Consider the following 25,989-nt stretch of genomic DNA (forward strand, 5'->3'; position numbering starts at 1 on the left):
TTGCTTGAAAATGCTCCATTTTCCCACTATTTTTTCAAAATTTTCTCGCGGGGAAATCCCCCGCACCAACCTTCCTTAAGGGGTTCGGGCTCGCTCGCTACGGTGCAATATGATTATCACTTTCGGCCTCACCCCTTTCAAATGTCACCAGTCGCCACTGCACATGTGTAGAAAGCTATGCCATGTAAGGTGTCTTCATTGTGTGCAAGCTATGCCATGTAAGGTGTGTGCATGGAAGGGTGTGGCCTCTTTTTTTAGATCCTGGGAAGTGCTTGCATAGTGCGAGTGAGGAAGAATGGAGGATGCTGTGGCTTCAGGGTGGGATGCGGTGATGGCCACAGTGAACGCTAAGAGTGCTGTGGTCTTCTGGTGAGAGCGGTAACGACGGTGCAGGCTGGTGTGAGAAGTGACGTGGCGGATATGCGAGGCGGCGTGTGGTTGGCGGGCGGTGACGTACCATGGGCTGGCACGGACGGGAACCACGGTATGGCCTGGGGAGGCGTGGTGACTGCTTACGTCAGCGCTTCCTGGTACAGCCGGTTGCGGGGCTCAACGCTGGGCGTGTGCGCGTGACTCTGGCTGTGGACCTAGCAGGCGGCGCGCGCTAAGTGCGGCCCGGCTCCGAGTGACGGTTTCTGCGGTTGGAAGGGTTAGAGGGGCGCGCGAACAGGCACCATGTTTAGCTGGATGAATAAGGAGAGCGCGGAGAAGCCCGACGTTCTTCAGACGGTGACGGGCGGTTTGAAGTCGCTGTACAACGGGAAGCTGCTGCCGCTGGAGGAGCATTACCGCTTCCATGAGTTCCATTCACCCGCCCTGGAGGAGGCCGACTTCGAGAACAAGCCCATGGTGTTGCTGGTGGGGCAGTATAGTACGGGCAAGACCACCTTTATCAGGTATGTACTGTCTCGACATTACTGCCACAATCTCCGCCAGGTCCCTGTGCACATAGTAGCCAAATCGTGTGCCCTTTAAGGTAGCCCTGGTGTAAGATCCTATCACGCTGTAATCAGGGATTCGTAGTTTCGATTTTAACACTGTTAATCAATATACAGCTTAGTATGCGCAGCATTGGGTGAAAATGTGTCTTATGTCATGAGAACACTTGATGAGTTTTTATTTATTAATGGCCAGGTTCCCAGAGGCGGCTGGTGAACTTTTGAAGTGGAGTGGCATAGACTAGTATGTAGAGCGTGGAATTACAATACATCACATGATAATGGGAATGCCCATTCTTTATGTACTTTGTGTAATCCTGCCGCCATATCATAGAGGGTGCGTGGTTCTGAGCTAACCACTTAGCGATCTATGCTTAAAAGTGACTTTATAAAAGGAGATGCCTCATTTAATGCACATTGTCTTTGACAGCTATTTTGCTTATTTACTTTAGACATGACCGCTGACATATCTTGGGGTGGGGGCGGGGTCACGCCAACTGTGAATCTTAAGAACAATGATATTTCACAGCAAAACGTAAGGCTTAGATGAGGACGGGCAATAAAAGTTATCATCAAGGTTAAAGCGTTCCTGAGGATTTAGGGTTAAAAACCAAAACTTTAGATTGTGCTATATTCTCCTCAGTCAATAAACATGTACATAGTGAAAAAAAGCACTAAGACCTGAGAAACAACCCTTTAATTTCTACCCAAGACATGAGAACAGTGTAAAAACACTAACTACAAAAAACGTTTTGGAAAGGCTGTGCTGATTGTATACAGATTATCCTGTATCTCGCTCCGAACATGGCTAACAGAGTTAAATGGGCAAATTGAGGGGGGGGGGGAGAGTTTCAGCTTCAATGCAGTAAAGGAACGGATATCCCTTGCACTCTCCCTTAGGAAGACTTCCTAGCCACTTGAGTTCAGGAAACTGCTCAAGACATGGCTTTTTAGAAATTAGCTGTGCTTGACTCAGCATGATAGACCGTGAACGCCTAGACACCTGCGGGTATTAGTGCGCACTACAAATTGTTATAACATTAACATGGCTTTTCAAAACTATTGTTTGTTACAGCCTTGGCTAATTTCAATCAAGAAACTGGTGCCGCTATCATCAAGCATGCAGTAAGAGTTATATTTTAATTTCAGCTGCTTCGTTTCAATCCAGTTAAACGCACTCGCATTGTTTACGCACCTTCTGAAGAGGGAAAAAGGAAACGTTGGGAGTCTAACTGGAGTGACATGAAGCCTGACGCTGGGCTTCTCTCTGGAACTTCCGATGACCGTCAATCTGCTGTGCTGCTGCTTGTTAGCCTGCAACACCCACCCACTATTATTAAAGTGAAGGGCTGTAAAATGACGTCAATGCATCATTCGTCACTGGGCCCTGCGCACTGGCACTTCAGAGAATGCCTGGCCTTTACTACGAGTGAGGCTCAGGCAGCAAAGCATTTACCATTACTTTACATATGCCCACTGACTGTCAGTTATATTTATATAATAAAAATGACAATGGGATTGCCAAATAGGTGAGTGGGCGGAGCCCCAATGCCCTAATCAAGAAACCGCTGCTGGGCCAGGAGTATTCATCAAGTTTGCGCAGTTTAAAGTGTGTGGATCGAATGTAAGACTCGAGTCTGGTGACATTTTTACAGTATATACTTGTAACTTACAGCATTCTCCCCAGTGTTTCAAGTCATTGCTGCTCAGCCTTTATGAATGTTGTGTAGTGGCATGCTGCCGTGCTTGGTGATGTAATGAGATGCTTGAGTGTCTGGTGAGATTGAGGGTGTAAGTTGGACTGTGTGAGCTGAGCAGCAGGGAGGTTTCTCCTGGTGGGGCTGAACTTGGGTTTCCATAACAGCTTAGCTATCTACTTACTAACTTGTAACTAACATCTAATAAACCTTCTTTTGATAACCTACACTATGGGGCCTGGATTACTTCGTTTTACAGCAGTGCTGAACAACAGAAACCGTCAAAAGTTGCTACTAATAATGTGCATATCTAACTAAATATAAATCCACAGTAATCGGGTTTCAGCTGCCCAGACTTCGCCAGTGCTTTCTTGTCAGGCGCCAGTAATTTATTCAGCATTGGTTCTAATATTTGCATTCGTTTACTTTCAGTTTGCTTCTAACCTTAGTCCCAAAATGCAAAAGGAAAAATAAACAGAGCTGAATGAGTAACTTGAACCCATCATAGGCATCTTAAGGCATTTAACAGCCCTGAATGCCTGGTCAACAGGGACAAGCCAAGTTTGTATGCACGCATTGTCAAACCATCTGAAAGGGCCCGAGGTTCTTTGTGGTGGATGTGTGAAGGCTATAACTTTGTTGTCCTTGGCTGGGGCATGTGTTTAAAACATGGCATCTGTAGGAACAGTTCTGGTATTATGCTTGATGACCAGAGGAGTTCTTCTGTGGTGTCGTGTATAACTAGCGACAGTAATGTACATCCTTCAGTACCTATGTATGAATGAAACGAGCTTAATCAGGTTTGTTGAGCAAACGCATATTCACTGTATTGCCGAAAGCTGCAATCTGTTCTTCAGACAATAGTGCTGGCTACGTTTACCCTACGGTCAAGACATTGTTCACCAGTGATGCAAATTGACAGAAAGTTTTGCTGTAAATTATATTACTTTTAAGGCTTTTGCATCTGTTCCCTTGGAAATCAGGGCAGAGATACTTTTTATGCTTCTGTCATGCACTACGCTTACTTGATCGTTCAGTGACTATTGTACATGTTACTGTCAGACAATTGTTTAATTTAAGTTCTAATAGACTGCTACAAATCATCGGAGGCTTACAAATAGAGGCAATATCAGTATGTATTGTTGGAGAGTGTACGGCTAAGCAAAGGATTCAGCTGGTGCTTCAGCAAATAGAGGCAATGATATGCTCTCGTTGTCTGAGATGAAAAATTATCAGAGTATTAATTGGATGTTGGAGATGTCTGTTTGAGGGATGGTGTTCAGTATTGTCTTGTATTAGTAAAACCTAGAGATTATGTATGTCAATTGTGTAATAAAGTTTTTGGCATAACAATGCATTGTGGTAAAGCTGTAAGAGGAGAGTTCTCTGTTAAGGCTCATGGCTAACTTCACACCTTTTTCACTTCTGTTTGTGGAAGTCTTATGGATTTAGACCAGGTTAATGGACATGGTTATAGTTAATTGTCTAATTGAGCAATGTTTGTTTTCTGGTCTTTAAGACGTCATACATAACATGGAATATGCCCCATGGGGTTAGACACTTCTGGCTATTTTTTTTTTTAATATGCTGCCTTGAATTCAGTAACATCTAAATGGTATGGAATATCCGAAGTATGTAATTTATGCCAGAACGGTGTCCAAGACTTGAATCATGTTTTATTTGTTTGTTCCGTAGATGGTTGAGACTTGTCTTTTTGAAACTGTTGGTAAGACCATCCTTGGAAGTTCTAAAGCTCTTAACTGATCCCACTAATTAATTTTTTTGTTGTCGAATTTTGTAACTTTTTGAGAAGTTTTTTTAAATTTATAATGATCTTACTGGGAAATTCGGATTCGTGATATTAATACTTATATGCCTCAATGAATTTTTTTAATGATTGTATGAAATATTGTATATTAACTCGTTTGAAATTGTTTTATGTGGACCTCTTCAGAGTTTCGAAACATGAATAAATTAAACTTACCCCATGTTTCATATAATTGTAAGCTTCTGCTGCAGTGCAAAACCACAGCCATATGCTATAGAATGCGAAGCGACAAACATGATTTAATATTGAGGCATTGATTTTCTGAGTACGCACACATCATGTCTCTCTTTTATAATTCTGTGCATGATTCAGGTTTCTAATGAATATTCTGAATAGAATGTACCTTTGCCTCTATGTAATGTGATCGGTTGAGCTTCCTTCAAGCACCCACATTGCCTTTATTGCAGCATCACTATATAGAAGTGTTAAATTGCCACATGCCTTTTGATGCATGAATGCATACTTTTAAGAATAGACAGTAGGAAAACACACATTTGTTAACTCTAGCTTTTTCTTGTCGATAATTAGGATAAACAGATGCAGATTATGTTTGTTGGGACTGATAATTTGAAATAATCAGTTCTTCCTCAAAGGCATGATGGGTAATTACATCTTGGGGGGAAGTTTAACAACCTCTCCGAGTGCCTTATTGTGTCTTTCCAGAACCATGTCTACTCGCATACAAAAACACTGGCTTGCTAGTTCTTCACTATGGTAGGAGTTCCCTGATTGGATTATCTGTTTTCTGCCTCCACCCACCTGATGTATTTCAGCCCACACTTGAGGAGTAATGTTACTAGTATGATCTGGAAATATTGTATCTAGTGTTAGTATAAACACATCTCAGTTTATTAGGAGTCTATAAGGTAATCACCAGGACAAATGTCAATTGTGTGCAATTTAATTCATGTAAGGCATTTTTGTTTGGAATATATTCTGGAACCAACATGAATATTTCCACCAATGCTGACCAGATTTTTTTCTTTAAAAAAAAATGTGGTGGATCTTAAAATCTGTCTTTATTACTCAGCTGTTTAGAACCTTCCCCCACCTTGTGACCTGTGTGATCCAGTGCATTATGACACTTTTCACTAAGAATCTAGGAAACAGACTTCAATAGCTCTGCAGTGTGTGGTTTCATGAAATTCTCTGCCCATTCCAGGATGTTATACATTTCGGAATTTCCTCGGACATCACAAATCATACCCTGGATTATTAGGAACATTTTCCCCATTTTGGTTATGTAGGTAAAAGTCTTCATTTGTTATGTTATGTTAATTTCGATTTATATAGCGCCAAATCACCGACAGGTCTCTTAGCGCTTGCTTTGGGAACCCGTCCTGGCTTTCCATGCGAGATAACCCCTACTGGGCATCCCCAAGGTGAAGACCAGGCATCCCATCGCAGTGGGGCCGTAGTGGAGATTAAGCAAGCTATTGCCCAGAGTTGCAGAGTGTGAACCCATGATTCGAGTAGGCACCGAGGCGAGAGAATTATCTAGTCCGTGGACATTTTGAGCTCAAGACCTCTGCATCTGGGTCTGCCTCCTCTAACCAGTGAGCCACACTTCTCCTTTTGGCCGGTTTCTGGCATTCCAGCCGTCTTCAGCAAGCCGGGCTGAAGACGGCTGGAATGCCAGAAACCGGTCCTCGGAAGCTTGTTTCCGGTCCAGGGAAGACATGGCTTGGCAGTTCGGGCTGGACTGTTCCCATGAGGCACAGGGTCAGACTGATTTGCATATAGCCATGTCTGAACCGGGGTGGCAGAGTGGGCTAAAGAACGGTGATGGATCGAACCCAGATCTTTTGACTGGGTGTGAGTGTTTGATTGATTCAGATGCTCCGTCCATCACCACCCCCTTTTGTACCGCTTTGGCCGCCATAAGTGTGGCAGGGTATGCTCAGACGTGAGTCCCTTGCTCACTTTGCCACTGGATTCAAGCAAGCCGGGCTGAAGATGGCTGGAATGCCAGAAACCGGTCCTCGGAAGCTTGTTTCCGGTCCAGGGAAGACATGGCTTGGCAGTTTGGGCTTGACTGTTCCCATGAGGCACAGGGTCAGACTGATTTGCATATAGCCATGTCTGAACTGGGGTGGCAGAGTGGGCTAAAGATCGGTGATGGATCAAACCCAGATCTTTTGACTGGGTGTAAGTGTTTGATTGATTCAGATGCTCCGTCCATCACCACCCCCTTTAGTTAAAACTGTATAATGGCAAGGCCTTATATTGAATATTGTGAGAAAATATCTATTAGGCGTGGTTATTCCAATTTATGTGACTGAGGCTTCTGGTTTTTAAATTCTGCACATTAGAGCACTGCTGTCCAGTCCCCAGTTAATGTGCTCTGACCCCTAAACATGGTAAATTGGCTAACCCCCAATTTGGAAAATGTAACTTTCCATTCGTCTCGTACTACATGGTGCAGGAAATACACCAGTAGCTTGAAAATTAAACCACTTGTTTACTGTTGCATGTATTATCCCATCCACAAGACTGAACAGGCTTTCAGCCTACATGTGTATCCTGACAGCTGCAGCTTTTATTCCTACAATCATACCTGTAAAAGTACCCTTTTTGACAGCAATGAAACCCTACTTTTAAATATTATATTCACCACCCATTTGTAAGCCTTGTAGCCTACAAGATGTAGGCATAGCATTTGAAGGTGAAGCCTCCATTTAAGGTTGACATGTTTCTACAGTGACCAGCCCCCCAAAGCTATTTTCACTATGTAGGGATGTAGCTGTTCCTATGAGGAAAAACTAAAGTACAGTTGAAATGCTATTTTGTAACTGTTTAGTTTAGAATAAGCAACAAGATCCATTCAACCACTAAGAATATAGTTCAGTGATGTAGTTAATTTTTTGATCAGTCTACAGGAGAATTGGCTGTTAACAAGCTATGCTTTTTTTGCCAAAAGCTGTAGTAGGCTTTTTAGCATTAGCATATCTGCAGCTGTCCTTCCATGCTTTCCTCGTGATGGGGTGTGAAAACTTCTCCCACCACAGAGACATTTCCATAGTCGTTTGACAGAAAGACCTGGGTGTGAGATATGTACTTCTCTTCTCTCAGGATAGACAGTTGGAGAGGATTGAGAAACTTCATTAACTTAGAAGGGACCAGGGTGAAATATTTCCATTCATAGTTATGTGTAAAGTGGAACCTGGGAAAGAAAGCCTTTTTGATACCAGGGAACATTGTAGCCATCCTGGCTCCATCCAGTGGGAGGCAAGTTGGTCTAATAACTAGTTTGGAGTGGTTGAATAGGAGGGAACAGCTCATTTCCCTGACACACCTGTGGATGAGCCACTAGCCTCCTCCATGGAAAGAATGGTTCTGTCATGGTGGATTTCACTGAGAATCGTGCATTGCGGAATAGTTCAGCACAGTGCTTCCCAAACATTTTAGAACCACAAACCAATTTTTAGAACAATAAATATTTGCCTCCGACCTAGATTTTATAGACCTGAGGTGGGCAATTTTTTATGTAACAAAAGCATTGTCTGGTAGTACACCTTCATTTACAGACTGTACATTTTCCATTCAAATGACCACTACATTTGCACAGACATACCGTTTAACTGATAAAACTATATCCGACACAAATGGTAATGCACCGAAATCAGGTTTCTGTGAATATATATTATTTGTGAGTCACCAAGTAAAATGTCTAATTTGTTTTGATCCTATTAAAATCTTTGTTTCCATCACACTTCAGAATTACAAAAAAAAATTGCTTTATTTTTGCTATCCTAATTGCTGAATGTGTACAGTCATTTACAAATATTTACTTTCTGTTGTGCGTTACAAAAGTGACATCCTACAGCTGGAGTCTCCAACCTTTTCTGTAATAAGAGCTACTTATGTTCAATGAAAATCCTCCTAACCTACTATTCGAGATGTAGCAAGAACCACATCAGATAAGATTACATTAGTGGCCACCATTTGCAAGATTACAAGATCACCAACGTGCATCAGGCATGGTTGTCAGCAGTTTTGTATAAAATGCTTAGTCAATGTGGAATGTCAAAATGAGCGATACATAACCGCTATAACTGCAATACCCCTAGCACAAAGTTAATAATAATAATAGTCTCCTTAACACCATTTGATTTGTATCAATCAAATATCATCTTTAAATATATTTTGGAAATGTAACTGTTTTTCTCTAAACATCAGCATATGAATTCTGTAAATACATACATTTTATTGTCAGTCAGTCAAAGTAACATTTATCTAGACCCCAGGTCTTTAAACAACATAAAAACATAACATGTTATATAAATATTCTAAAATCATCACAAATTCATCAACAGTTACCATTACAATAGGCTGATTTCTCTACGCTTCATTACAGAATGGCAGGGTACTCCATGTGTAATCCTAGGCATGCCTGTGTATAAACACAAATACATTAGAAGTAATAAAAATTCACATAAAAAATCATCTTTCTAAAAATGTATATCAGATAAAACTATCTAAAACCCACTACTATCATAACTTTTAGCCTTCCATTTCGTTTTCCAAAAAAAACCTTTTTACAGCAGTCATATATCTCCCAATAGCTATTGCAGTTTCAAGGTTTGGCATATCTGTAAGAAGGTCAGTGGCTTGTGCACGTGATACGGTACCGTATTTTAAAAGGATGGGGCGTAAGAACTGTTTCCACAGAGCTAACACCAATTCAATTTCAAATGCATACTTCTCAATTTTGGGATATATATTTTAATGTGTGTAAATATATACCTGTGTATGTGTGTGTGTGTGTGTGTGTGTGTGTGTGTATATAATATATATATATGCTGCAAGACTCGTCTACTCCACAACTTCTCCAAAAGACTTGCAATGAGACGAGGTAGACCCTGTTTGGTGCTTCTTTTAATTTAATTTATTTTCCAATATGCGACCATATCATCACCATATATATATATATATATATATATATATATATATATATATATATATATATATATATATATATATATATATATATATATATATATATATATATACCGTATTTTCTGGTGTTTAAGACAACTTTTTAACCCTTGAAAATCTTTTCAAAAGTCGGGGGTCGTCTTATAAGCCGGGGTCATTTTATGAGCAAGCGAATAAAGCCCAAACCCTATATTTAAAAGGAAAAGTAGGAGGTCGTCTTATACGCCCAGTTGCCTTATACGCCAGAAAATACGGTATATATATATATGTCAAACTGTGTCGGCGAGAAAGGGGAATGAGATAGGTTTTTCCTGTTCTCACTAGCTTGGGGCATGGGTGCAGAGAGACGCTTGACACTCACTACTTTGGTAGTACCAGCAATATTTAAAATGAAGCACCTTGGAGTGTGCATATTTTCCAACAATGACTGCAGTGCTAAACATATTGGAAGAGCATTAACAACATGCACTGCTTCCCATTCCAAGTATTTACATTTTGCTCCGTGGTGCATTCCGGACACAGAAGGACCCCAAGACAGCAAAACTACAGAGGTCGACATGCAACAGCTGAGGTCACTTTAAATTGCTGGTCTATGATTAATATTGATTTAGATTCGAAAGACGTCAGAGAAACTGCCTTTTGAAATATGTAATAAAGCACCTGTGTTTCCCAAGTTGTTTCAGCATTTCTCTGTGTATATATATATATATATATATATATATATATATATTATAATTACACACTTTTCTTTCTCTGACTGCAAAGTGAGAGGAGTTTGTAAACACTAACCCCCATGTTGAAAAATAAGTAAAAATACACAGCAATTTGTCAGAAGACGTAGCCTGACGTTTGATCTCTGCCTTTGAAACCTAGCACGTGACAAGATGAATACAGAATTTAAAGGTATTTTTACTAATTACTTGGACTTTTGCGACTCACCAAAAATCGGCTCTCCCACCATCAGTGGGTTGCAACCCACAGTTGGGAAACACTGGTTTACAGTAAGTCGAACATGATGGTTGACCCGGGGAACTTATCGGATAGGGAGTGTCCAGGAGTCGCCCCACTTACTAACCAGTGAATTCTATAAATGTGGCACCTCACCCCTGCTCCTCAGAACACATCTGGAGCTGTAGATCACAAGAAAAGGAAAAGCCTACTGTCCGTGACCTGTATGGAGACCCGAACAGCTGGACCAGCTCCCATTCATAACCCAGACTAAGAAGTGGACCCAATGGATCAGTTGGCTGACCTGTGTGCCTCAGGAACATGACAATCTACAAGTCTTTCCCTGTAGTGCTCAGTGGACCATTTTTATAGCTGGATCCTTCTGGCTCCTAAGTACTTCTACCTGAGGTCATGGGAACTTTAGAAGCGATTTAAGACACTTATTCGACAAAGACGGGAAAAGGGATTGAGTCCAAGTCTAAATTGTTAAAGCTGTGTGTATAACCTAATAGGTTTGTGAATTTATTTCTGCTGGTGGGCTGACCTCTACCTCAATTAATATCCAACTTTCTTACAATTAGTGAAACATGCTGCAGCCAGCTCGGGTCACCACTGTATCATCCAGATATTTGCACAATGTAAATAAAAACAGCCAATCATTTTTATAATTTTCTGGCCTAAATACCACAGTGCAATTTAATGTACCCTCACACCTCAACTATGGGAATTCCCTTCACACCTGCCACTCGAGAAAAGTCTGGTTCCTTCAAAGTTTCTCCATGCTACAGCTAAGTCTGTAAGAACTATACATTTTAGAATATCACACCGGTCCTTTCCTCTCTAAAGCGTCTTTCAAATGATTCAATAACTGACCGGTTGACATACAAGGCTGTACACCTAAATACCCCTGAATATCTTGCCGAAGCTGACCATCTGAATGGTTGAGGTGCGGATCCTACAAGGCTAGAAGCAAAAGTAAATGTTGTTTAGAGAGCCACAAATTCAGGTAAACCTCCATGTCTCGTTATCACAGGCCATGCCCGAGAAGTATTGGCAGTCGTTAGACCTATCCATTGGCGTCGTTCGCTTCCTCAACCAATTTCAGCGAACCCTCAGAATGCACCTTCTGAAGTCCAATGTCACGACTCCTATTCCTCTTAACATCAGTTGCAAATCTGGATCACTAAATGTCACCAAAAAGTGAACTACCATATCACATTATCGTCAAGACTGTTAGTCGCATATTCTGAATATGTAGAATCTTGCAATGTCATTCAGAAAGGTTAACACAAGTCTAAATCTTTGGAAATATAAATTAACTGAACATGCAATCTCTTTTCTTTATTAATTGCAATCCCACAGTTATTTTTTTTTAGAATTGCTATAATTGTATCAAACTTGTCTCTGTAAACTTACTCACACTATTGCAAAAGTTTAAAAGCAAAATAAAGGAAATAAGGTTTCTTCAGATTTCACAGTTGCTAGTTTTTACTAAGGTTTTGATTTTCAGTCATTTTTTGCACTTATTTATGCAATTTCACTGGTGTGGTTTTATGTTAACTTTAAGTAACAAGAAAACATTAACATTTTAAAACAGTTTGTGTCAGCACTGTATTTACAAATGTGTGTAGAAAGAAGAAGGTGTTTATAGTGTGTGCATAAAAACTGTTATTCACCAGAATGTATTGTTTCGTGGTGCTGAATAACGGATGTTTGTTACCCAACTCAATGTTACTCATTTTATCAATCTGAGAAGGATGAAAGGCTGAGTGGACCCACAGACATTTGAACCTGTGACCGTGAGGTCAACACTGACCCCCACAGTGGATGCATTCGTCCACTGAGCCACCAGACACAGCTAATGCTCGTTCTTCCTTCACTTTGCCTATTTTGAAGAGTTCCTTCATGTTTGCCATTGTTTTGTCCCACTGTCCTCTTCTGGTATAAATACATTTTAATAATCGGTCTGTGAAAAATAAGTTGACGAAAACATGATTTTAAATGGAGATAAGGGATTTAAATTGGTCAGTTTGGAGGAAATATTAATATTGGTAAAACCATTATTTATTTATTTGATAGACAACACATTTCGAATAGCTTTTCCAGAGATCTTATGAGTACATAGTAACTCAGAGATGGTTGTCAGGTTGAGTATTGAAGGTGAACATAAACAAGCCATTTTCAAGCAAAAAACAGGTGTGTGTGTGTGTGTGTGTGTGTGTATATATATATATATATATATATATATATATAGTGTGTATATGCACAAAAAAAGAAGCAGAGAACTATAAGTAGTTCCCAAGTTTAGGTGGAGAGTAGCTCCAGTTTAGAGCACCCTACAACACCAGCAACACTGAATTTGCTCACCTCAAAAGCCTGCTTTTCTATCAAAGTTTTTTAAGCATAGGGTTAGCACATTGCCATCCACACCAAGCTGTAAAACGACAAAATCCGTTAATCACTCCAGGCACAGTATCACAGCTTTGGATTAGTGGTGTATTAGTATAGGGAAATATGAAATTAATTAGAGCGGTGGATATCTGAGTCTGTTAGTTGGATTGAAAAGGATAGAAGAGGAAGGGTCTAGAAAGTGTTTATTTGGAGATCATAGCAGTGGAGGGGTTTGGGATGAGTAAAGGAGAGATGGTGATGGTGGTGGGGGGGAGTCTCTAGAAATGAGTAAGGGAGGAAGAAGAGGTATCGGATGAGACTAGGAGGGATTCATGAGGGGAGGATTTAGAAAGACTTGTTTGGGAGATCTGAATAGTAAAAGAAGTTTGAGATGATGCACGGAGCGTAGAGGCGGGAAGAGTCCAGAAAGGGTTATTTTAGGGATCATAGTCCTAGAATGGGTTTTGGGATGAGTCTGAGAGTGGAGTTAGAGGATATATTGAGAGAGGTATGAGTGAGAAATAGCATGCATTGGAGAGAGTAGCAGAATGAGGTTTGGAGTGAGTCAAAGAGTGGAGGTAGAAGATATATTGAGAAGGGTATAGGGTGAGATGGAGAGTAGTGTATTGGAGATGCTGAAGTAGGAGTAGAGTAATACATATAAAGATACATAGAAGGTATTAATGTATAAATAAGGTAATAAAACTAGATTGAAGTTGTATTTAATAAACTAAGACTTTCAAGTGTTGCTGTGCTTTAATCCAATTTATTTGGTTTTATAATTGTTTTTAAAATGGAAGTATACTCAAACTGAGTCTTCAGGGTGCCTACCACTAATGTAAGGTGACTGATGACAATCAACTTGAGACGGGACATTTTTAGGCTGTGTCGGAGATACTTTGTGAGCTTAAGGAGGATGGAGAAGTGCAGCGATAAACTGTGCCACAAGCTGCGGATAGATCAAACAGTACAAGAACCAATGATGGAATGTTTTGATGAGCTAATGTGAGAGCCATTTGCTAGGGAGTCAATTATGTTAAGTTATGTAGAGGAAGAAAGTGGAAGGAGGTTAACGACAAGGTATTCTAGAATATTAGATATGGTAAGTTGCTGGGACACTAAGCAGTAGCTAGGATAGAATGGGTGTGTGTGCTGTCGGTGTTTATAGAAAATGTGCGCCTGGTGAAGGGCTCCCGAGTTTTTGTGTTATTTAGCTGTTTGTGTAAAAAGCACTACCCCTTTAAAAAAAATATTTCCTCATTTACTTGGACGGTTGTCCTTTTTAAAACCACTTAAATTGTACAAACTCACCTCGGACTTGCTTGCGTGGTCCCCCAGTCCACCGCGGTTGTTGCTGTTTGTGTGGAAGGAACGTTACGCATACAGGAAGCACCTGGGGGTAGCTTCCGGCAGGGACACAGAGGTCAGCGCTCTAGCGGGACGCCTCCCCCCATATAATGATGAGGCCTGCCTTAACGCGCAGCGGATACGCCAAAGGCAAGCCCGTCTGCGCCCGTCCGCTGCCTTCCGGGGCCGGGGACCAGACCCCCTGGTCAAACTCTGACATATTCCAAAGCCGACCTGAATGCTCTAACATCAGGCAGTCAATCCCTCAATGAAAGAGTGGCAAACTGTGCGCTGAAAATCTGCTACGGGTCATCCACACTAAAACTCCGGACTCACCCCCTTACGCCAATCCCATGCCCAAAAACATCCTTGGCCTGAAAATAGCAGTTCTAAGTACTCGTTGTCTACAGAAACACCACCTAGAAATATTCACACTCCTCCAAGATGATGAGGTAGACATTTTAGCCCTCACTGAAAACTGGCTTGAGGACTCTTCAGTCCCAGATATTATCGCCTCACTTCCAGAGAACTATGATGTCCTTTGGCATAATAGACAAGGAACCACCCAGGGAGGGGTAGTAGCCATTTTCTTTAGCAAACGACTACAGGCCACCAAAATAGTAGCAGAAAGTATTGACCAGGCAGACATTCTAGGGGCCAAGTCTCACTTAAATCATCTTGCTTCTTACTGATAGTTGTTTACCGTTTAGCTTTAACAAATGATTTCTGGGAATTGTCACCGATTTCTACTCTCGCTACAAATGGCTCCTTATCACAGGGGACTTTAACTTTCACTGGGACGTTGTCCCGAAGGAGTCACACGCTAGTCAGTTTGATATAGAAATGAACGCAATGGGGCTTCATCAAATTGTAGATGCCCCCACCCACCAGTAAGAGCACACCCTCGACCTCATCTGGACTTCACAGCCCGGGCCAGTCTAACAGAGGTTAGCCCCTGTGCCTGGTCGGACCTCACACTCTTAAGGTGCTGGGCCCCAATGGACTGCCTAATATCACAACAACCCCCAGAATGGATCAGGGGGCGCAACTGGAAGAAACTTGATGCCGCCAACCTGGCAGAAGCTCTACTCAGCTCCCCTCAGGCACCCGTGCTCAAATCAGGAAATCTAGACCTAGAGAGCGAAACCCTGACTAACACTTTGCACCAAGCCATTGATAAGGTAGCCCCAGAGAGAACAATCAGAGCTAGAAACAAAGGAATGGGAGCGCCCTGGTTCAATAAATCTTGAAGAGTTCAAAAACAAAGCCTCCGCAATTCCGAGTGGCAATGGTGGAAAGCATATGAACCAGAGCAGCTGGCAATATTTAAAATCCAACTCACCCTTTACAAAAAATCTATCACCGATAGCAGGAGTGTGGAATTTTTGAAAAACTGTACTTGTCCAAGGGACAAAGGGATACAATAATCTTCTAGCCCTTTAAAGAAATCCACTAGTCCCACACACTCTATAAAACTAAAAGCTATACAGACTAGCAAGGACTTGTTACTAGTCAACTATAAAACCCAAAGTATACATGACCATCTCTGCCTCTTTGCCCTTGCAAACTCTCTTATTATAAAGTATTACCTTCCACGCTGTTTTCTTGCTATCAGTAATCGTTTGCCTTTCCGCTAACTTGCCATAGGTCCCATACCAATTCCACATCTTCATCATAGGGTTCATAACCCGCCTGTTCTCTTTTCTCACAAGGGCTTCACACACTTACTGTTAAATTACACCACTCTCTTACTACAAATATACCTTCACACTACATACATTGGAATGGATATCCCTCTCACTACCCACCCCATGACCTTCTCTCCACTCCCTCATCACAGGCTCTGTACCCCTTGCACATTTCACTACAAGTTCTCCTCCCCTCTCATAAGAGGTTTTATTCCCTCTCCAGTTTCACCATAGGCTTCATCCCTTCCAAATATTTCTCTTGTCTACTGTTGCTACTTTGCCTCTGCTTATCACAGGCTGCTCAGCCTTCTTTACCCTCCTGCGCGATCTCATCTAAGCGCTCTGAGCAACTCTTTTACCTTAACCAGTTCACTTTGCTTCCTGCCTTCTATCAGCCCTGCCAACTGCCTCCACAGAAACGGAGGAAGGAGTCAAAATTGAGAAGCCGGGACAATACAGCTCTGAGAGTAGATATTTCAATAGCATAATACCCGAATCAATGAAGGGAATGTTATGAGACTCACAGATGGCACTGAGGTAGACCTCAAGGCAACTAGGCTGGATTGAGGTGGAGAGAACAGACACCCAAGCTGTGAATTATTGAAAAAATCACCAGGCAATATTCAGTGAGCTATAAACTGGCATCAAGCACCTGCATGTAAACTGCAAGACATGGGTTTAGAACCTTGATTGTTCTCAATCTGTTATTATAAGGCTGCTAAAGTTTTTTGAGCATTATTAATAGACCATCCCAAACACTGTTCAGTTTAAACCCCGACTTTCAATTTCTACCAGCCATACAATCGTGGCATGTAATCCCTACCAGTAAAGACTGTTTATGATACTACACACTTGTATGACTAATAGTCAGTGTATAATGTGTGTGTGATGTAAAGCTCTCTGACACCTTACAGTTGGATAAGTAGCGCTATGAAAGTATTACATTAAAAAAGTTAGGAATTGGTATTTAATTTGTTATTCCTATAAATACTCACACTTATACAGCTGAAATTTTTACAGTGCATGCATATGTGTTAAATATATAGGAGCTACAGAAAATCAAAAACCAGACTCCAAATCTTAGCTTTTTTTTCCTTAAGTGATAACAAGCTGTGTGCCTTTGTTTCCCCATTACTTTGGCTTTTAGGTGTTAGGATCTAGATAGATTCTACCCAGGATTATACTCGAACAGAAGGAGGGATGATGACACTTTAAATGTTCTCTTAGTTTTGGGCTCAAGCTGGAAGAGAATATTAGTAAAACCCTGGCAGGGCAGCCTCCGCCATTCAGCCTTCTAAGGTCGCTGATTAGCATCTGATTAAGTAGTGGTAAAGTCTGTATTTTTAGTGCTTGAAAAGAACACGAGTGGAGTGTGAAGCACTATAATATCAACAACCAGTACTGGCTAATAGGGGAGAACTTGTGAACGACTGGGATATAGCACTGTAGAATGTGGTGCTAAAAGTTCAGTGAGTGTGGTGGAAGGAAGAGACAGGCTGGGCACAAGCAACTGAAGGATTCAAAGCAGATATGTGGGCACTTGAGAACAGCTTGAGGTGGGCATTTATGATTATGGTGTGACATTAAACAAAGGAGGTATTTAGAGAAAAGGGTCCAAATACCTGAGGAAAGTGGGGGAGAGCACGCAGAGCAGGTCAGACTACTAGTGCTTCGCTCGGGGAGCCTGATAATCTCCATGAGAGTCTATGCTCGGGCTCAGGGTAAGCGAGCCACGTATGGTGAAACACAAATTGTAGCAGCTGATCAGATAGGTTACTTGAACAGGAACAGAAAACAGTGAAGTTAGAAAACTGGGGAAGACAGGGAGAAGGAGGAATGGGCACCTTAGGGGACACAGAGGGTGCACTTACCACCAACAGCGAGCTCCCAGTGAAAAAAGGTCAGTACCACCTCCATTGGAAAACATATGCCTTAAAGACAATGTAGTAAAAGAAGCATTGAGCATTTTGAAACACACCCAATGTCCCACTCCGTTGCTTGCTGCCTGCCTCTTGGATGGGATTTTGTTCCCACTAGTTGAGTTTTTAGCGCTTTCAGTAAGTGCCTCCTGGAAGCTCCTGCATTTCATATTTATCAACCTTGAATCTGTTAATCTCTAGCTGCCTGAGTTGGAGGCCCTCATCCTCCCACACATCACCTGCTGCTCCGTATAAGCCAAGCTGAATACCAGGCCGTGAAAACTGTTGGAGCCATAGATGCCAACAGACCCGATTCAGACAGGAGACTCTTGGTTTAAAACCGTTTTTTTTGGCAGTCTTCCACCTTCAAATAATGCATCTGCTTCAGTGAATGTCTATGAATAAAATACAGTCACACGATCTTTTTTTATTTATTTAATTTAAATCACCCTCTTCGGTGCTTACTATCGGCTCATCGTTTTGCCAGCAGGGGCAGGTGAAGAATGAGGGGACTCTTGTACTCCTATTCTTTGGCTTTGATGGGGGAGCTCAGAAAGACATGCTAAAAGTTTATTTGTGCAAATGCACATGCGGGGTTAAATACGCATGCGAAGGGGAGATCATCCCGATGGGGAGATTAAAACGACGGCAGATCTCCTAAAAAGGCGCATTCACTAAGATTTCATATTCTAATCGGATACTCTGGTAGTAATAGAGCGCGTTATAAAACAGCTAAAATAAATAAATAATAACTGGTTTGTGATTATATTAGATGCACAAGGGTTAAAGAGAATGTCTACTTGTCCGGAGGACTAAGTAGACATTAAAACTTCTTGTCCGCAACACGAATCCTCATGTCCAGGGCGTCGGGCGATACAAATTCCCCACACCTGCAATAGGAAGGCCGAATATTACGAGGCAAGGATTACCGCTGCTTCTAATAAACAGAAAGAGACCGTCAAAATATTGAGAGAACTAAGCCAAAAAGCAGAGATGAAAACGGCCAATGTCTCGTTAGACTGTAATACCTTCCAGTCCTACTTCCTGCAAAAAGTCAAAGACATCATCATTGAGATCGACAGCATCCCAATCAATCAAAATGTGACAGTCCACTTTCAGGCAGATCACCCCTCTGGCCATCAACTTACAGCTTTCCCTCCATTGGACCATACCTCACTAACCCAATTAATGAATTGCACTAAATCAGGTTCCCCTGCCGACCCCTGTCCCCCAAGGATCTTCCGTATGGCTGCCTCTGGCCTGGAAAACCAGTTTCTGGCACTACTAAACAAGTCCTTGGAGACTGGCTACCTTCCTTCCAATTTAAAGGAAGCAAGAGTAACTCCCCTCCTAAAAAAACGGAAGCGGACGCTGCCTGTCTAAAGTATTATAGACCAATCTCCCAAATTCCCTTCCTGGCTAAAGTGATAGAGCAACACGTTCTAAAAACTTTCACTTTTCCTGGAGGAACACCAACTACTCCAACTGCAACAAGTGGGCTTTAGAGCACACCACAGTACTGAACTAGTGATGCTCTCGGTCCTTGATGACCTAAGAATCATGACGGATAAAAAACGAGTGCCCTTATTCCATTAGATCTATCAGCGGCATTCGATACGGTCAATCATTTACAGCTCTTGGACCGTCTAACAGCCTTAGGTCTTCAAGGATCAGCTTACCAGTGGTTGGAATCCTTCCTCACAGGGCGATCCCAGAGGATTTAGCTGGCGGAACAGATATCAAACAGGGGTGCCCTCACTTGTGGCGTCCCACAGGGCTCTGCCCTATTCCCGCTCCTCTTTAACATCTACCTACCACCCTGGTAACAGCCCTGGCTCACATGGAATGTTGTGTCTTTAATTATGCAGATGACACCCAGCAAATCTTTTGAATTAACAACACCGCCCACGCCCAGGAAACGGCACAAAATATCCTCAGATTCACCACAAATTGGATGACCGAAAATTATTTGAAAATTAACCCCGAGAAAACTGAAGTTCTTGGGATCCCCACAAAAAGCAACCCATGGAATGATTGTTTTTGGCCCCAGGAGCTTGGTACTACTCCCACTCCCGCTGCCGCCGTAAAAAGCCTAGGCATACCAAGAGATCTCCATGACTAACCAAATCACCACGTTGGTAGGCACCTGTATAGGGCTTCTAAGACAACTACGGAAACTTGCCCCACTTCTCTCCACCACTTCCCTACAAATGCCCCTAGCCTCGCCTCCTCAAAGCGCTTAGAGACCTGCCGGTGATTAGCGCTATACAAATACTAATTCAGAATTGAAACATTCTATTGCATATGGCAGAACTAAGAAACTGAATGAAAGAGAAGTATGGCTAAGGAGCTCTTCAGAGGAGAGTGTCAAAGATTTAATAGTTTGCACTAAATGGATTACTGTGAGTGGTAATAAGGTAGGAAAACAATGCATGGGAAAGCTGAGAGTAGTTGGGGAGCAGTGAGTAATTTATCTAAGGGAAAACATACGGTCATGATTTCAGTTGAGAGGTGTGATACAAAGTCACTAGCCAAGATTGTCTGATTGATTCATGTGGTGTAGCTCGTGGACTTTGTGGGTGAGGTCGACTTGAGCATCTGAAACTTGAGAAATATCCATATTTTACATTATCAATGGCCAGGCCTTGCTCGTACCTATCAAAATTTTGACAGACTTGGTTTTATGGCATTTGCTGAGGATAGCTCTCGTTTTGGTCCGTTACTGTGCTGTTAGGTGTGGCCGAAAAGAAGCATGGGTTTCTGAATCAAAGGCATGTTCAATGGTAATGTTAAGTTGGTGAAGCGTGTAAAGTATTGTAAAGGTGATAGGTCTTTGTAGATTTAATTCAGGATAGTCGCTGATAGGAGTGTGTGAACTTTGGTAAGCGAGGGTAGGTGAAGTAAACAGAGTGTTTGTGGCAAATGGGATATTGACCAGGATTGCTATATTCAGTTATGTGCAGCCATATGCCAAGTCAGTCTGGTGCTGCTCAAATGTTTCTAGAGCAGCACAATCATTTTTTGGGTATACTTTGCTGTCGAGCCACACCAAAAAAGAAGCAAAGCGGTCTGCAAGACCTATTTTACCAGTTCTTTAAAATATACATATAGTGGGCTTTTGGCTCCACCCAGAGGAGTGTTGGCCTCTCACTTGATGCTGTTGCTTGTATTGCCTATCATTCCACCTTCCAGGAAGTGCTATCATTTAAATAGCTAAGGGCCTATTTTATATTTGAAGTACACTCAGTCATCATACATTGTCACAATCAGTTCTTTATCTCCTGTGCATTCTATACAGAAAACACTCCTTTTTTCTGATATTTTAGCTGCAAAGCCAATAGGGCAGGGTTCAATGACAAAACAGCGTTTGTCCATTCATTAAAGCCAGACCTATTTGCTTTGTCAGTGCTTTGTTGCTAATGCTGAGAGGAAATCGAGAAATATAAAGTTCATGCTGGTAGTACCCATACAAATCCCATAATGTTACATCGCGTTGTATTGCCGTTTTTTAAAAAAATACGACAGCTATGGCACTTCACTCCACTCTTCTCCTTTCCACTTTATGCCACTCTGTGCTTTCCGCCACTGCTCGGCACTCTCCTCCACTCTACTTTCCACTTCGCCACAACACCAATGTTTAGCAATGATGCCCAGCAGCCACACTGCTGTACAACATTGCTAAAAGACATTGGCAAAGCTAATATCTCTAACATAGGCACGACTGATTGGCTTTGCCAATGCTTGTTTGTTTTTGAAACCATGAGGACAGGGACTCAGGTAAAGCTGCACCTAAAACTCTTGGCATTGAGGAGGGGCAGATGAAAGGAAGCCTTATCAGAAAAGAGGGTGAGGGCTTTAACAATTGACAGGATTAGCAATGCGAAGCGATTAGTTTTGCAGCCTATTCTTTCTGAGATTTGTTATCATATGAGGCTACGTTGCTTTGTCTTTCGTAGTTGTGGCTTCTAGTACAGCTCTGAGGACATGACTGATCTATTCTTAAAGTGTCACTGCTAAATTAGAATCTGTTTGTAGCCCCGTTTCAAAGAAAAGTCATGTAAGAGCAGGAGAACTGGAGAGCAAACAACATTTGTTTTGCTGATGCAACAATGTCCGGCGAGCAGGGAATTGCTTTCGGTACTTGCTGGGGCTACACAAGTCTCATGCATACAACACATTATGAAACAACGGTTTAAACTATGCCAGAGCTACGTAATATCTTTTTACGTTTACAAGTCTGTTCATTTCCGCGCAGATAAAGTTCATAAAAACGACTTCATGTTGAAACTTAATCAGTTTCTTTTCATTTTAATTTTGTTAAACATCGATTTATCAGCTTAAAGCAAGACTTGTATATAAGTTTATGATACGCTTCTGTGGAAAATTTGCAGTCAAATGCCAAACACAATCTATTTTCTTCCAAATCTTCTTTTCGCTTGTTTGTGGAATGTCGGCATAGATGTGTTATGTTAACTCTTGTACACCATCGATATGACCTCGTAACTCTTTTGGTGTTAAAGGTGTCGGTATGTGGCAGGCTGGAATCTCACGTGTAGCAAAAGAGGGCATGTCTGTGAATGAATGGATGAGTTAATATTGGACTTGTAGAGCGCGAACTTAGCCCAAGGGCATCAAGGCGCTGTAAGCGGAGCATAAGGGTGCAGGCAGAAAGATATGCTTATACCGAGGGCTGAGAGAAAAGCCAGGTCTTTTAGGCTTTACGGAAAAGAGAATGAGACGCCTGACTCGAGAGCTCTTCTGGGAGGGAGTTTCACAGTTTAGCAGCAGCAGTGGAAAAAGCTCTACCTCTCCATTTGACCTTCTTAAATCTCGGTACTGTTAGCAGATTCTTATCTGCAGACCGGAGCCGCCTGCTAGGAACATAGCAATGGACAATAGCCTTAATCGCTTCAGGGCCTGAACCGTAGTAGGCATGGTGAGTCATGCACAAAGTCTTGAAAAGGATCCTACGGTCCATAGGCAGCCAGTGCAGCAACTTGATGGAGGCTGGACTGAATGAAATTTTGGTAAATTCATCACCAGCCTGGCCTCAGCATTCTGCACCATCTGCAGACGTCACACTAAACCTTTGTTGATGCCCAAATAAAAGGCATTACAATAGTCCAATCTGGACGTTACCAGAGCAATGACGGCCTGCTTACTTGCATCAAAGGAGAGAAAATGGGAGATTTTTCTAAGGATCCTAATGATCCCGAAACAAGTGGAGACTATGCTGCTAACCTGAAGACTTAGTGACAGTGAATTGTCCACCATAACCCCAAGGTTTTTCCCAATGGAAACCGGGCAGGGACAGACACCAAGCGCATCCAGCCACCAGTCACTGGACCAGATCTCCTGTTTACTCCCAAAAAGCAAGACCTCCGTCTTCTCTCCATTTAATTTCAGAAAATGTTCCACCATCCAGGAGGAGGCTGCCTGCATACAGTTCCTAAAATTGAGGGCTGAACCGCTTATACTGTGCGAAATAGACACCATTATTTGGGTGTCGTCCGCATAGGACAGCACCTCTAACCCAAAGGATCTCACAACCTTAGCAAGAGGAGCGTCATAGATATTGGAAAGAGTAGGGCTCAGGGAGGAGCCCTGAGGAACCCCGCACAACAAGGGTTTGAGGACTGAGTAGAATTGACCAAGCTTCACCGTCTGTGCCCACTCACTAAGAAAGGAAGCAAGAAGCCCCAAGCCTTGATACCTATCTCTCTAAGGCGATCAATCAGCCTGTGAGGAGACAGGGTATCAAAGGCTACTGTGAGGTCTAGTACAACAAGTAGGGTGGTGTGCCCTGCGTCCACTTGAGTCCGGATATTGTTAAATCAGCCGTCAGTGCTGTTTCCGTACTATGGTGGCTTCTGAACCCATGTTGAGAACCATCAAGTAGGTGGTGATCTTTTAGGTAGGTGCTAAGATGAAAGTTTAGGTAGGTTTCCAGGATCTTAGCTGGAACCGTGAGCAGAGAGATCGGCCGATAATTCTTCAGTTCACCAGGATCCAAAGAAGGTTTCTTCAAAAGTGGCTTCACTACAGCTGTCTTCCACTGAGTGGGATATTGCCCCTCTGAGATGGCAACATTCAGGACATTGGTAAGATGGGAAATTATGATTTCACGGCCAATTTTTAGCACCTTGAGGGGACAAGGATCCAGTGGGGAGCCCGATTTGACCTATTCTAAAAGCCGATCAGTCACCTCAGAGGACATGCAAGGAAAGGTGTAGCCTAGTGTTCGTTATGTCGCCAGCAGATACAGTCGCACACTTTGATCACAGTGCTAGTTGTGAGAAATCGTGGAGCAGGTTTATCCAATTGGTGCTAGGGTGTTTGTGTCCACTCAGAGTGATGTGTTGCATTACGCCGCATAATTTACCTTTTCTTGCTGCGTAATATAGTCGGCACTAGCACATAATTTAGCCCTACTTGCTGCTTCACTTTAGCTGCCCTGCTTACTATTCTGAGTTGGTACTGAACTGAAAATTGCTATGGAAGAGGTATGTAGAAGTGGAATAGAGACATGCTTGGTTTCTAGAGATGTGTGACTGTTTTGCTGATATCCTAGTGCTCTTGAAGAAGTTTCAGATAATCCTAATCCTGAAATGTGATGGTCCAGTACCTTAGGTTGGTCTGTCTGCCTGGTTTCTGTCCTCAGGTTAGCACCTGGAGAGATGGATTGAACCCCCGTTTTATTGCTTGCTTGAGATCTAGGGAATATTTCTAAGTAGTCATTTGAGTTGGAAGCCAGTTACATCCTGAGTATTTTAGGTAGAACACAGAGCGTTCATCAATCCTTTCATTGATGATTAGGGTACGTTGAACCGATCTGTGACTCGGTTCCCTTCATTTGTATCACTACTAATTGGTCCTTGACACACAACTAGCTTGGTGCTTCATGTTGCAAAATATATATGAATATCCATATAAATTCATTTGCATGTACTTCCAAAGATTTCATGCTTATATAAAATCACATTAACATGAGGCCTGGAGCTCAAAAGGGCTTCCTATCTGACCTTGACTGGAAAAGCTTCAACAAGCTATTCTGTACCCCCTTACAGGTCACCTTGCTTGTCTTGACTATATGATATGCAAGTGTTACACAGTGAAGAGCCTGCCTTTCTGGTCTACCCATATCTGGCTGTTTTGCATGGTGCAGACATTGCACATCCATGTCAGCCATATTTGGCTTGGTGCCTTATTCTAGTTCAGCTGACATGGCAATACTTTAGGTATATAGCACCTAGAAATCTGTCACTCTGGGAAGAAGCAGTCTGAGAGCCCCTAAGGTGGCAGATCTGACTTCTTCCTTGCTAATTAGCAATGATGCATGCTTTTGGTTCCATTAAATAAATGTCACTCTGTTTCTGAGCAAACCTGCTATGTCTGGTGAGTTTCATTCATATGCTCCTGGGAGGGTGCCTGTATTTCCCCATCAGAATGGTGTCAGAAGTGGGATATATTGGAGGACTGTGATGTCACCAGTTGGTAAGTAGGATGTAAGCTAAATAACTAACTTGCCTTACTGCAAGTGACCTTTCAGTCTTTCAAATATGTATTTAACACATAGTATTAATAAAAGGGGCATTGACTGGCATTTAAAATAGACAGGGGACTGTGGAGAATGTTTTAAAAAATATTCTCTGTATCAATAAACTAATTGATATGTGGATACACTGCAGGAGAGCCTGGGTTAGAGAATAATTTATGTGCACCTACACATATAAGAAGTAGTGAAGCAGGTGAGTGATAAGTAACTCAGTTACTTTATGTCAATAAATATTGACAAATGGCTAGACTCTTTGGGAGTTTTATAAAATCCATTTCAGGAGACCCTATGCTAGGAGGGGGTATTGATTTTACCCACAAAAAAGAAACCCTCCCAGAATATAGTGAGTGGAGCTTCGATTTGCTGGTTGCACCGGAACACAGGGAATAATTTTGAAATATGCATAGTTATGTCATGGATGAATGACTGCATTTGAATAGGTTATTGATCTTCAGTACTGAACCTCTGTGTTTCATGATTTATATAAAAATTAGGTGCATTAGTGCATGAGAGAAGGAAATTGACCTAACACTTTTCCCTTGCAGGAGATTTTTTGAATTTACCTTTCAGGGTGTAAGGGCACATTGTAAGTACAAAGCAGACATCACAAGACAGGATCTCAGATGAAAATCACGGTAAGCGCACTAGAAAGCTGTTTAAAAAACCGTCAGGAGAGAAAAATTCAAATGAAGTTTTAGGTGTACTGGAGCACAGACGGTGAACCAACGCCATGAATGGAT

At 42.1% G+C, this 25,989-nt stretch overlaps 1 protein-coding gene across 1 annotated transcript in view; it reads left to right on the forward strand.

The window, feature by feature from the left end:
* The first annotated feature begins 502 nt into the window (after positions 1-502).
* The window catches only part of EHD4 (EH domain containing 4), a 183,177-nt gene continuing 157,690 nt past the window's right edge, over positions 503-25,989 (forward strand). The window contains exon 1 of the mRNA XM_078659642.1: positions 503-896. Within this exon, the coding sequence (XP_078515768.1) occupies positions 676-896 (221 nt within the window). The 5' untranslated portion in view covers positions 503-675. The remainder of the gene's footprint in view (positions 897-25,989) is intronic.

This window comes from Lissotriton helveticus, chromosome 9 (assembly GCF_964261635.1).
Source record: "Lissotriton helveticus chromosome 9, aLisHel1.1, whole genome shotgun sequence".
NCBI classification, from domain to species: domain Eukaryota; kingdom Metazoa; phylum Chordata; class Amphibia; order Caudata; family Salamandridae; genus Lissotriton; species Lissotriton helveticus.